We start from the raw sequence: 13,212 nt of genomic DNA on the forward strand, positions 1-13,212 counted from the left end.
CGAGTGCGACAAAGCAGAACTCGACATGCTGGAATGGATTCAGTCAGACCCTGATGATCCGGTCCAGACAGGACCAGTTCGTTCATACTTCTGGAATGCCTGGAGAGCCACTCGGATTAAGCTACATCACATGGTGATCTTGGTTTCGAATGTCGTCGAACATGCTCCAGACTGCCCCTTTGACCCGGATGCACTGCGGGCGCGTCGCCAGCTTTGCCTCGATATCATCACGACATCAGCCGAGGAAGTCGTGAATAGTCTGCCCGAAGAGCTTGGGGGTACCATGCCGGGTTTGGATTCTCATGCACCGTCTGCTTACTTCGAAGCTATACGGTTAATCTGGCCGCTTTCGCATATTTACGTTATCCCAACCGTTCCTAGACATCTCCGGATCATAGCAAGAGATGCGCTGCGACGTATTGGGAGGGAAAGAGGCATACTGACAGCTCTTAAACCACGGCCTGGAACGGTCAAATTTCCACCAGAAGCCTTGGCTGGTGTGCCAGCTGATGACCTGGAAGCGCTACAAGATCTTACCCCCAAAGTCCAAACTCTTGAATGAGAAATCGGGCGTTTCAATGAGCTTTCACCTGCATCTCGGCCAACGGACGGACATCGGGTTCAATCGGCACCGGAGCGGGAGCGGAGGAGGATCGGTGTACCCAGTCCCCAACGCCGATCATGGCGAAGTGAATGGAGAAGTGGAAAAGAACTTAGGTAGTTGCCTTGCAGTGGATAGCAGTAATCGATGACACGGATCGCATAGTTCACCTCACCGCGTTGTCCTGTCAGTTTGTAGTTTGGGATGAACGACAGCAAGGGTCCGGGCAGGCAGCCAGCCACCAACGCCCCAAGATCGGAGAAAGCGAAGCTTGTTTCTTGTTAGCGCGCTAGCGGAGTGCGTTTAAATGGCAGTTTAGATAACGAAATGCCCCTTCATCAACGCGGCAAGTCTGTGCCGAGTCAGCTTACCTTTCCTCTTAGGGAATCTCATTCGATTCTAAGAGCCGAGTTCCGGGCCGTCATCGCTCAGCCACTAGCACAGCGCAGGCCTTTCAGGCATTCTGCTCCTCCTGCAAGCCTTTGACCAGGTGGCATACAGGGGCGGTGCTACATGGCTCCGAATGCGATTCGAGCGACATGAGCGACGTTGGAGACGACGACGATTTGGCTGGTAGATTGGGCTTGCGAGGCGTTTTACCTGCAGAATTAAGATGCGGGAGGACGCCGCTAGTAAACCATGCTGAGAGATAAATATTTTGGCTTGGCTCTCGCAACATGGTGTGATATCTTGCCTACTCATTATCTCAATTTCAAGGACTTACACCACATCAAATATTAGAGTCCTGTTCCAACAAACACCGCCATGGACTCCATTATCCATATCAGAGCTTCGAAAAATGATACGGGCAAAAACGATTGCCCTATCCAATCCCTTGATGAGAGTAAGTCAACAGCAACCCGCAACAGCTTCGGCCATTAAAAGCTCACAATGTTTTCAGATGCCACCCAAATGTTCATTGGCGGCATGTCCTTTTACAAGTTCAACATGATTTTATCGGGAAGCTTTGCTGCAGCATCATGTCTCATCATCTTTGTTCACATGTTCCTTCACGCAACGCATCTCAGCAAAAAGAACGAACAAATCAAGTAAGTTTGAGTTCTATCTAAACTCTAACATTTTTTAACCAGAGCAGAATTCTCCGGATCTCCTTGATCATACCATTTTGGTCAATCATTTCTTTCCTATCGATTTGCTTCCCGGCAGCTCAGGTGTACCTTGAACCGTGGCTGGAAGTCGTTCAAGCTGTCTGCTTAGGCACCTTCTTTCTTCTGATGTGCGAATTCGTCTCGCCCAGCGAGCAGCACCGAGATGTCTTCTTCGCTGCTCTGACGGTGAAGGACAAGAAATCAGAGACCGGGACTCAGGATGGACTTCAATGGTTCCAGGTCAGTAAATGGCGAAACCCAAAACTCAAAGAGCGATTCGAATCTGACCTACTCCCAGCGGATGTGGTTTTCGATCTTCCAATACCCGGTCGTCGCACTCCTGGTTGCCATCCTCACAGCCATTACCCAAGCTGCGGGAGTTTACTGTGAATTTGCAAGCAAGGCGCACTTCGCCAAGATTTGGGTAAGTACAACACTAGCTGAAGATGACCTTCGAGCAACCTGATCCTGACTGAATGACAGCTCTCCATCATCGGCAGTGTTTCTCTCACAATTGCCATTATGACGGTTATTCGTTTCTATGTGCGGTTGAAGTCCGACCTCGCCCACCACCAGCCACTGGCCAAGTTCCTCTCGTTCAAGTTGGTTGTGTCTTTGACCTTCCTTGAGAACGTAAGTAATATCACGAACCTGGCAACTGAACATCATTCTAACAGCATTAACATAGATCATTTTCTGGATCCTGAGAGACGTCAACGTTCTGAACCCAACCCCTATGCTGACATGGGCGGACCTCAACATCGGTATTCCGTCAATGCTCATCTGCATTGAGATGTTCCCGTTGTCGATCTTCTTCCACTACGCCTACTCTTACCGCCCTTATGTCATTGGAAGCGGACGCAGCCGTCGTCCTATCGCCGGCGACCTCGAGGCATACGAGCCTCAAACCTACTCCGGCGGTCCTCTGGGTTTCTGGGCATTGATCGAGCTTTGGAACCCCATGGAGATTGTGGAGGCTATCAGGTTCGGTCTGCACATGAAGGCAGAGCAAAGGAGGCAGAAGAATGCGCAGAAGGGATTCCCTATGACGGCCTATCAACAGGTTCAGAATGGTCAAGAGGACATGTATGGAAGACACTAGGATCTCGGATAACATTGTACCATATGATTCAACTCGTTTCTTTGCGACGAGTTATTGAATAACGTAACGCGCAACGACATAGATTTCTATTCTACGATAAGTCCCGTCTTCTACAATGCATTGACCTTCGCGGCATGTTCGTATACCAGGGGTTTGGCTTCCGCGTCGTCCAGGTAGATCGTGAAACCATCGTTGTGGTTACGACCGTAGGAGTAGTTGGAGTAGCCATACTGCCAGTACATATCGGGCATCTCCTCCTCCAGCGAGATAGCCTGCCACTTGCCCAACACCTCCGTGCGTGGGGTGTCATTGACGATGCCGAGGAACTCGAGGCGCTTGTCGGGCGTCAACCACCCGTACTCCTCGTGCACAACGGGCTTGCCGACCTTGCGGCCCGAGGCAGCGTGGTCACGGATCCATTGCTCTGTCCATTCGACCGTCTTGCTCCACCAGTCAGGGTAGGAGTGGAACGTGCCGAAGTCGATGTTGGGCAGAGCGAGCTCGTGATCAAAGTCGCTACCGTCGGCTCCGTTGTAGGCCCAGTCGTCCGACTCAATGTTGAAGCCGCCCTCTCCGCCCCATGTCACGAGGTGGTGCTTGTCGAGGCTCTTGACGTACGCGCTCATCTCCTCGATCCAGGCGCCAAGTCGCTCCGGGGTACAGTCATCGCTTCTGGGCAGGTTGCGAACTCCGTCGGCGCCGCAGCGAGGCTCGTTGCCGAGCTCCCACGCCATGATGGCGGGGGAGTCCTTGTAGCGTGTGACCATCTCCTTGACGTATCGCTTGAATGCGTCCTTGATCTTTGGGACGTGGTAGAACTATGAACACGATCGGTCAGTATCTAATATGCTTCCAAGTCACCATTGAGACTTACGTCATCGTGGTACTTTCCTCCTAGGTTGACCGTGTAGACATCCATGCCACCATAGTCGGCCCAATTGTTAGTCAGGGCAACGATCAATTTCATGCCGACGTTCTCAGCAGCATCGACGACCTTGTCGAAAGCCTCGATGTTGATGACGGAAGTCCCGTTGTCGTACCATCTCTGGAAGACGATCTCGGTTGCACCGGCACCCTCGCCGCCGTACTGCGGAAGGCCATCGGGGTTGTATGTGGCGTTCTTGTCGTTGAAGCCCCAGGTGCGGAAAACCTTCAGACCAGCGTCCTTGGCGGCGGTCAAGCCAGCTTCGACATCAGCTTGGTTCTGGTGTCATAGTCAGCCGGGCAGGGTTCTTAGTTATTTACCAGGCTCAATTGGCTCAACCTACGTTGTCGAAGGGGAAGTAGTAGGCGTTGCTTCCCGCAAAGTTGAAGTCCTCGCCGTCAAGCTTGAACTTTGTGCCTTCCACGGTCACGAAACCCTTCCTGACGCATGGGGCGGCGGTGACTCCGCTGGCCAGGAGGCCAATTGACACCAGACCGGAGAGATTGGGCAGCATCTTTGACGAAAAGGCGAATGCTTCAGCTTTCCAAACCAACACGACCTGCAATTTTGCCGCGAGTGGCCGCGGCGACCCGTCATATTTATTGCAAATGTCAACACATCTCGGTTCCCCGGAGTCCTGGGCCGAAACCTGTCCAGATTCATCACGGAGACCGTTGGGCCGCGTGCCACGAGCTCTTCTCCAAGAAGTTGGAGATGCCAAGAGGGTGGGCGGAGGCGCTTTGCCTGTTTGATCGCGGAGCAACGTCGTCCGAAGTTGGAGTCAAACCAATTAGAAGAGTCGTTGGTCAATCAGGGACATCAACAAACATTTACTGGGCCGATCGTACCTGATCCGTAGTTGCATCCGCAGGATGCAATTGCCACGTCTTGAGATTGAAGCGAGTTTGTGAAATTTGGCTTTACTTGCATAGAATTCCATCTTCTCTCGTCGCTAGAGAGCAATAGTGAGTCTCAGAGATTGCAAAATCATGTTACAGAGGGCATCTATCCGATTACTTCCTGTTCAGCTTCACCCTCTTTGCGGTCCACCGAGCTAAGCCAGGAAGAAATATCAAGTTGACACCAATTGGTCTAATATCCGACGGAAAGGGCTCCCTGCTCATCCGATGGCCAAGCACAGTCAATCGTAAATCTCCCCTCCATACGAATACATGTAAATATGCAAGTCTACCATCTTGTCACCAACAGTCAAACCCTTGTCCATTCAAAAGGTCTGTGGCCACTCAGAGACCGCCATTCCGCAACGAGAGGGACTTATGCTCCAACATGTCACCGCTCTGGCCCTGGTCGGCTCTTTGGATTTGCGCGGGGTAGCTGTGTCTATCGGACCACAACACGAGTGATCCGAGGGTACGGTGGCCTTGCTCAAGCCCGAAACCGTGGGCACTCTTGCGTCACAGGCAGATGGGATGCCAGCCGAAGTGCTGATCATAGCGACGTGAGTGCCATACCTACTGATGCTGCCGCTTACATCGCTGGCTGTCGACGAAGGTTGGTTGCTGTATGTAAGCCAGAAACCGGAAGATTTGCCGGCGAGCCTGTACTACGGCGACATCTATCGCGGGGTAGATCCCTGTCGAGAAAGTTAGTGGCTTATGTATGAAGCTCTCAATGCAGAGATGGCCTTCGAATCATGCCTATGACAACACGTTTCAACCACCGAGTGTATGAACGCCGAATCGAATGCACGTAAGTCAGAATAACGCAGGTTCATGCAGGGTCACCATCTCGTCATCTCAACATGTTCAATTGATACGTTGGACAATCACATTAGCTTAGCCGCTCTCACGGACGTAGATACAACTGTGCGGCTGAGAAAAAGTTCAACAAGTCAAACACTTACTTTAGGAATCCTTAATTCAGTGACAAAGTGGTCTTGAATGATGTATTCATTAAGGTGATGGTTGTCAGGCTGCCTTAGGTACTTGGGCCCTTTATGAGGGGTCATTGGAATTTGGGTGCAATTGACATGGCGTCCGCTCTTTGTGCTGAGTTTACATGTACTGTATAAGTCGCTGGGAATGTTTCGACATTATCATGTTACAGCATAATTAATCAATCTTGCTCAAGTCCATTGCATCTTTGACCGTGTTTAACAATACTTAGTTTACCAACGTCACACACAGTGGGTACGCCTCACCGAGAAACAAACAACGCTATCTATATACGTAGAACTAAACCCTCAGTATCACAAGACTAAGTAAGAGTCACAAAAATGCTGCTTCGGCACTTGTTCGCACTGACTCTGACACTCAAAACACAATCTCGGCGTGTCGCGGTTCGTCGCTGACAGAAGCAAAAGATAAGGTGTGATGCGACTATCAACATGTGCCTCGAGAGAGAATCGAACTCTCGATCTCCTCATTACTAGTGAGGCGCTTTACCACTGAGCCATCAAGGCGCACTGGCGACGACATGGTGAACGAACCTCATGAACGGGACCAGTGGGGCCGACTGGGGACGCCGCTTCGGCTTGATTCCGACGAATTCAGACGCAGGAGGTTTGTCACGCATACCTCAATTATGTATACCTATGAATCAACACGATGGCCGGGCTAGCCCAGGTTAAAACACTAGAGAGCCAGTAGCAATGGGAATTCTCAAGATCACCAACTCGTCGGAGTGGGTCTGCAGGTGTTTGGGAGGAAGCATGTGTTGCGATTGTAGACCAATACTTGCGGCGCCGTTGGCTTCACCTTGTAAACTCAAGCTTCAAGTGCTCCATGGAGCAAGCAAAGTTAGACACTGCAAGTTCTATGTTTGTTTTGCAAGATTCATAAACAAGTGTCTTATAGATCGCGTCGCTGGATAGTTGCTTTCCAGTTAGTGTGACCACCAGCAAGCAACATCACATGAGACGTGCTCTGGCCGAGGTATTGAGCCTGTTGAATTCCAATGATTGACTTCTAGACTATCCTTTCAAGCTCAGCTGGTAGCTTGGAACATCATGTCTACCGGTCTGCAAAAAGGTCCTCCCGTCAGGACTCAGGACAGGAAGATTACGCCGTCACATCGTACGACATCACACTGCTATGTTGACCACAGACTCTGCCATCTGAGTTGGTTCCGGTAGGATTTATCATCATTCGCAGGCTTCTACGCTTATGTTATCAATAGGGCTCATTTATTTACTCGAGGCGGAGGAAGTGCTCTAGTTCCCATACGGGCAGAAACACCCACGGACATCGCCCTCCGTGATCCTGGCGAACAGCCGAAATCCACCAATTACCGAAACTAGCACACTGCCGCTTACCACCACATCATTTAAACCTGGGGAAAACCTGGGGTTGATACGTTACACCTGCCATGGGCTCGTTTGTGGTGGGTGCTCTCTGTGTCCACGGGGTTCTTACTTTCATTTACAGCAAGACAGCTAACTCGTCGGCTCTCGTCCCAAGACTGCGTGATATCTTCGCCAAGAGACATGTTCAATATGATTTAATTTGCCATCATTTGACTCATTGATGAGAAACGGTATTGAGTCCGGGTTTGCTGTGGTGTATATATTGGTCGACCAGGACTGATCATCGCTTGGTTCCGGTTGCTGTTCCTTGTGCGCAATTTGTCTCCCGCAAACCAAGCTTTGATCGCCATGAAAGCCGCCGTTCTTTCCCTGTTGGCTATTGCCGCTCAGAAAGTTGCTTCCCATGCAACCTTCCAAGCTCTTTGGGTCGATGGAGTCGATGTATAAACCCCCCTCAACGCCTCATCTCCACGTGCAGTATTGAACGCTGACCGCCCGTAGTTTGGAGGGCAATGCGCGAGATTGCCACTGTCGAACTCACCCGTCACAAATGTCGCTTCTAACGATGTCCGTTGCAACGCGAACAGTGGCCCTGTAGCTCGGAAGTGTGTCGTCAAAGCTGGATCCTCAGTGGTTGTTGAGATGCACCAGGTAAGTCGGACTATTCCAGAAGACACATTGAATCGATGAGTGTTGTTCTAAGCTGACATCGTTGTTTCAGCAACCCAATGATCGATCCTGCGCTCAAGAGGCCATTGGCGGCGCACACTACGGCCCAGTGATGGCGTACATGACCAAGGTCTCCGACTCGTCGTCGGCCGACGGGTCTACTGGCTGGTTCAAGGTCTACCAAGACGGCTGGGCTGCGAAGGCTGGAAGCGCCAACGGAGATGGCGACAACTGGGGCTCAAAGGACATGAACACCTGCTGTGGCAAGGTCCAAGTCAAGATCCCCTCCGACATCCCCGCCGGAGACTACCTCCTTCGTGCCGAATCTATTGCCTTGCACGCGGCTGGTTCGAGCGGAGGTGCCCAGCTGTACATGACTTGCTTCCAGCTTACCGTTACCGGAGGAGGAAGTGCTTCCCCAGGAACTGTGTCATTCCCGGGCGCCTACAAAGCCAGCGACCCTGGTCTGCTGGTCGACATCCACCGCGCTCTTGCAACTTACGTCGTTCCGGGCCCTACGGTCTACAGCGGAGGCACAACGAAGAGCGCAGGAGCAGCTTGTGTTGGCTGTGAGTCGACTTGCACGGCTGGATCGGGTCCCACGGGAACTGCATCCGCCGTTCCTCAGCCGACCACCACAGGAGGCAGTGGAGGTGGTCTCCCCGGATGTACTGTTGCTAAGTTCGGGCAATGCGGTGGTCAGGATTACACCGGATGCACAACCTGTGTTGTAAGTTATTCTGTGCTTGGACTTTCCGGTCGCGATGACTTTCAGCTAACAGCTCTACAGTCTGGTTCAACATGTCAAGGAGTTTCCCCTCCCTACTACTACCAGTGTGCTTGATTGAGTAGAGCTTGAGACAAAGCGTGCGTACTTGGACGTAGCGTAGACAAATACTACACCAAGGGTGCTTCAATTCCCAAGGATGCTTCTATTTAACTAGGTTCTACCTCTGTGGAATTGTTTATCTACTAGAAAAGCATGAAGATAGCATGCGTTGTCGTCGTCCTTCTTGTCGCTTTTGCCATCGTACTTTCCACTTACAGTACATTGCTCGATGAATCCTGAATGAAGCCCGATTTTGTGTTAGAACTCAATGTATTCATGCGCAGGTAGACGATTATTGATGATATCATCAGCGTTCAACATATCTGTGCTGGATACACGGTGCTCCGCCGCCGCTCGATCCGGAACAATGCCAGAAGCAACATGACGCTCGACCAGTCTGGTCCAAGCAACTTCGCGATCAATATTCAGGAACCATAACTCATCCATGAGGTTCGCAGCGGAGCGCCAAGGCTCCCGGTCAAGACTCAAGTAGAGTCCTTCGAAGATTATGATGCGTGCCTCTTTCGGTACGCAAATGTCGTCCTCGACAGGGTCCTTCACCGCGTGGTCGAAGCTCGGTGCAAAGATGTCGGGTGTGTTGCCGGTTACTGATTCTCGAAGTGCTTGAACGAGTCGATAGAACTGCGCCGAGTCGAACGTGAATGCAGCGCCCCGACGGTGAATTGCTTCGGCTGAGTTGGGCATTGCTGCCAGCTGGGATCTATACAAGTGAAAGCCGTCCATGGGGATCATGGCGACAAAGTTCCTTTTGTCTTGCGCGTCCTGGAGCTTTGCTGCTAGATCTTTTGCCAGAGTCGTTTTGCCGGACCCTGGGACACCAGATATCGCAACCATTACACGGTCACTAGGAGCATGCAGCGCATGGAGGCCTACCCATTGGTGAGTGATCTTTCCCGGATGGCCTTCGGTCTATGCCGGGGCAACTCACGCAGCACTTTTGCAGCCAATCGGTCGAGCTGGGTGGCATAGCCATCCGGCTGAGCGACCTTCAGTGTCATGGTAGCTTCGTTGCTTCGGTGTCTCGTGGGATTCAAAATTACGAAGTCCAGAAAGGGTGAGACACCAGAGACTGCTCACGAATCCCCAAAATGCACCTTTTTAGACACTCAAATACAAGCTATTTCCTCCTAACTACTCTGGTATGCTCCACAACAATTGCGCCGCTCAACGATGCTTGGGAAGACATGCTGGATAGCGAGTGCGGTGCTTCACTGACCGATGTAACTCGGGGTTCCGTTCGGTTTTCGGGTCCCCACTCTATCAAGACCGCCGCCGGGCCGAGTCGAGCCCGCGAGAGGCCCGTTTACAAACAAGGAAGACGGCGGGAAATCGTGCAAATGGGGTTCCTGAATGACGCATTGCTATCGACTGCCGATGTCCCATCTACTCTTCCTGGGCCGTGTCCACTCCGATTCCAATAATTCGCTAATTATCACTCTGCTCATCAAAGCACGTAAAAACGATGCTGTGTTTCTTCCCCCACTATGAACTGAAGCCCGGCGTCTGATGTTCCACTCATACATAATCTCTAGAGGCAGCTTCTCCGCGCTGAATTTGGTGGTAGCAAAGGATGTCTATTCAATGTTACCCTTTGGAGACTTCCCCCGACCACAACAAATCATTCTCCTACGCCCCCTTTGTCCCGGCCCGTTGAAGTAGCTCTGCGATCTCTAGAGTAGTATAGCGGAAGTCGTAGAACTCTATGGGCAAGACGCACTCAGAAATTGGACTTCGGTGCTCGGCTACAGCAGTGCGAATGATGCTTTCGTAAAGCTGCGCCAATGGCCAGCGCTTGCCACATGCATGGAGTATAAAGGCTAGGGTATGGAGATTTGCGGGAACATCAGCATCGAGTGCTTTAGAGTATACTGGATTTCCCCTGTTGCGTTAGCCTTTGACAAAATGGATGGCAGAAACAACAAAAGCCTACCGATGTAGAAGCGTGCGGCCACGAAGAGTGGTGATATCAAATAGGGCGACTCGCTTTGAAGTTGGTCTACTCCAATGCGCCTCACCTTGGCGGTCAGGTTTTCACAAGCATATGTACATCTGGTTGTAGCATACGCCCACTTGAGGAACGAGAGTTAGTCATCTGAAGAGAAACCAAAATGATCAATACCTACAGGTTCAAAAGACGTATCTATCCCTTTGGGGATGGGCGCCATCTGCTGTAGCAAAATAATGATTGCCCTATTGGTCGAAGTCAGGTACAGCATGAGAGTGGGAAGAATGGTAGGCATACGTGTTTAGGACGCAGTTCGTGAGCGTAAAGAAACATTCCATCTCCCCTCGAGGCAAATGATCCTTTTCATAGTTGATGAGCTGGAACACAGAAGCGACAAATTCTTCGCGCCAGTTCGTGAGTCTTTCATCGATCCTCTGTGCCTCAGACTGCCAATCAAGTCTTTGATCTAGTTTATCCAGGTCATAAGGTCTCCTCAGGAACTCGCGGACAACCTTGAGCTCCTCTACTGACAGCATGATGCAAAGTGCGAATCCCGACGCATACCGCGGTTCTGAATCGGAACGTTCTATGATCGTCGGCGTAGATGACCATTGAGACTCAAGGCATGGGAGGCGAGTGCCCAAAGAGGACGGCGAGTATGGCATGGAATGAGGAAGTCCTAAGGTCGAGATAGCATCCAACATCTCTACCATCCAGAAGGCTCGCCTTGCTCCCTCTTTAACTATGCTACTACCATTACTAGAGCGTTGCGCCAGCTGTGTCCGGGAGGTGTAGGTGCAAATCAGGCTTCCCCCATCTCGTTGAATGTCGGGATGAGCGAGGATTCTACCGTAAAGTCAGCAATGAAGGGAAACTCTTCTTTGCAGCTGGTGAACAGGTATATCCGCACCGTTTGGACATTGCCAAAATATTCCAGAATTCTGTTAGTCTCCCCCTTGCATAGAAGTGGTTAGACAGGATCAGAAGGGCCTGTACAGACTGGAGCGACGGGGTGGCGCAACCCTGAAGCAAAACTTGATCTCGAAGCTCTGCGGCTCGTCCCTGAAGCCATGGTAATCTATCGGCCTGATCAAAAGTCACCACAGCAGTAACAGCTTTGCAGATCAGTTCCTGATCGGGGCTCTCAAAGGCTGATGGTTCTCTGAAGGAACCTTGATTTAAGATTGGAAACCAGGGGTGATAGCTTCGAAACCATGTCGTGAGTATGTCTTGTAGAGTAGGCGTGAGATTCGACGGTATCGAAGACTCATTGTTGAGAGCGACAGGGGTTTGGGGAACAGCTTCCAGCATGTCCTCCCCGAGATCGTCCGTGACTTCGGCCAGACCTGGATCAGATGGATCAGATTCAAATCGTCCGTTATCTACCAAACGTAACGAGGCATGAGAACGTTCGACGTTGAAGGGCGTGTTTCGACTGTCCTGCGCTAGATAATTTTCAACTCGTCCTAGTCTCTCCTGCATAGCCTCTGCCACAGAGTTGATTTCATGTTACTATGTTGACTATCGGATGTAGAGCATGGTCATACGAAGTATGTTAGAACTCACCGAGTTGTCGTTCCAGTTGCGACACGTAGCCTGCTCGAAGTCCAGGTCGTTGCTGCCTCGACTTATAGACGCACTCAAAATCATGCTTCGAACAAAGTCCGCACCGCGGACGCTGTCGATCGCATGCGACCTTGCGTTGACGACACACTAGGCATCTGTGAAATGCCGAGAAAACCCGAGTCAGTAATGGGTGCCAATTAGGACAGGGGACAGTTCAGCATAGCATACGCAAGCCGAGGTTCTCTTTGTGACGTCGAGGCCATATCGCGATGGCTGAAGCGTGGACCGCAGACCTGGGCCGTGTCCGGGCCGATGGGCTAATCTTGAGTTATATACCGAAGTTCTTTCAACCCGATCGGTTGCAACATCACGTGATGATTGCTCCTTTCCTTTCATCGGTCACGCGATCAGGGACGCTCCCACCGGCTTCATCTCTGGCTCTCGAGTCACCACTCTGAAGAAAGCCGTACCAACACACGTTCCATATTCCGGCACCATGCTTGCTTATGGGTTTGTGCACGGATGGCATGATTTCCAACAAGCAGTCTATCTGTTCTACAAGCAGGTGAACATCGCAAAGGGCCGTCTGACTCCGATGTCAACCCGAGTTGCGGGGATGTTCAGCACGTCGCTAAGAAGCACAACCCACTCATTTCATGATACATCGACGCGCATTGGACAATTACGGACGATGAACCCACACATTCCGGGCCGTGTCAAGACCGGAGGGTAGCGTCCAGTCAAGGGCCAACTGAACCAGGAATTCTTTCCCCACGTTCACCCCAGAGTCGCAGATCTGGGGTATTTTCCGGGTGCCTCAACAGCATGTTTATATGTACCAGTTTCTCCCCTCAACTTGGTATCATGCGATTCATTCTTGTTTACGAAACTTGAATGCCAACGGAGGCAGTCTCTAGCCACATTCGGAACTAGCAAACAGGCGTTCCCGACCATCGCCGACAACATGGAAAACCGCTACTTTGGGTGTAGGGGAACTCCTCTCCTGGTCTGGCTGACCGTGTGCTACACGGCATCCATGGCTCTATTCGGCTATGATCAAGCCGTTTTTAGTACGTTTGGCCTCAATGCTGTTCTCTCGGCATGTGGGGGGGGGGGGGGGGGGGGGGGGGGGGGGGGGGGGGGGGGGGGGGGGGGGGGGGGGGGGGGTTTTTTTTTTTGC

At 51.5% G+C, this 13,212-nt stretch overlaps 4 protein-coding genes across 4 annotated transcripts; 2 read left to right on the forward strand and 2 right to left on the reverse strand.

Annotated features, from left to right (window-relative positions):
• Positions 1-1,366: 1,366 nt before the first annotated feature.
• Positions 1,367-2,812, forward strand: CkaCkLH20_11124 (duf300 domain-containing protein; the record flags this gene model as incomplete). The annotated part of the gene is made up of 6 exons (XM_038893838.1): positions 1,367-1,445; positions 1,503-1,650; positions 1,698-1,950; positions 2,009-2,134; positions 2,194-2,343; positions 2,399-2,812. The coding sequence occupies 6 exons, from the start codon at positions 1,367-1,369 to the stop codon at positions 2,810-2,812; spliced, it is 1,170 nt and encodes a 389-aa protein (XP_038740938.1).
• A 110-nt stretch (positions 2,813-2,922) lies between these two features.
• Positions 2,923-4,251, reverse strand: CkaCkLH20_11125 (uncharacterized protein; the record flags this gene model as incomplete). Its single annotated transcript, XM_038893839.1, has 3 exons — positions 2,923-3,630; positions 3,687-4,016; positions 4,081-4,251. 3 exons carry the CDS (start codon positions 4,249-4,251, stop codon positions 2,923-2,925), a joined length of 1,209 nt encoding a protein of 402 aa, XP_038740939.1.
• A 3,099-nt stretch (positions 4,252-7,350) lies between these two features.
• Positions 7,351-8,515, forward strand: CkaCkLH20_11126 (endoglucanase ii; the record flags this gene model as incomplete). Its single annotated transcript, XM_038893840.1, has 4 exons — positions 7,351-7,437; positions 7,504-7,653; positions 7,724-8,401; positions 8,462-8,515. 4 exons carry the CDS (start codon positions 7,351-7,353, stop codon positions 8,513-8,515), a joined length of 969 nt encoding a protein of 322 aa, XP_038740940.1.
• A 243-nt stretch (positions 8,516-8,758) lies between these two features.
• CkaCkLH20_11127 (uncharacterized protein) lies at positions 8,759-9,519 on the reverse strand (the record flags this gene model as incomplete). Its single annotated transcript, XM_038893841.1, has 2 exons — positions 8,759-9,390; positions 9,450-9,519. 2 exons carry the CDS (start codon positions 9,517-9,519, stop codon positions 8,759-8,761), a joined length of 702 nt encoding a protein of 233 aa, XP_038740941.1.
• Between the last annotated feature and the right edge of the window lie 3,693 nt (positions 9,520-13,212).

This window comes from Colletotrichum karsti (genome assembly GCF_011947395.1).
Source record: "Colletotrichum karsti strain CkLH20 chromosome Unknown Scaffold45, whole genome shotgun sequence".
NCBI lineage: Eukaryota > Fungi > Ascomycota > Sordariomycetes > Glomerellales > Glomerellaceae > Colletotrichum > Colletotrichum karsti.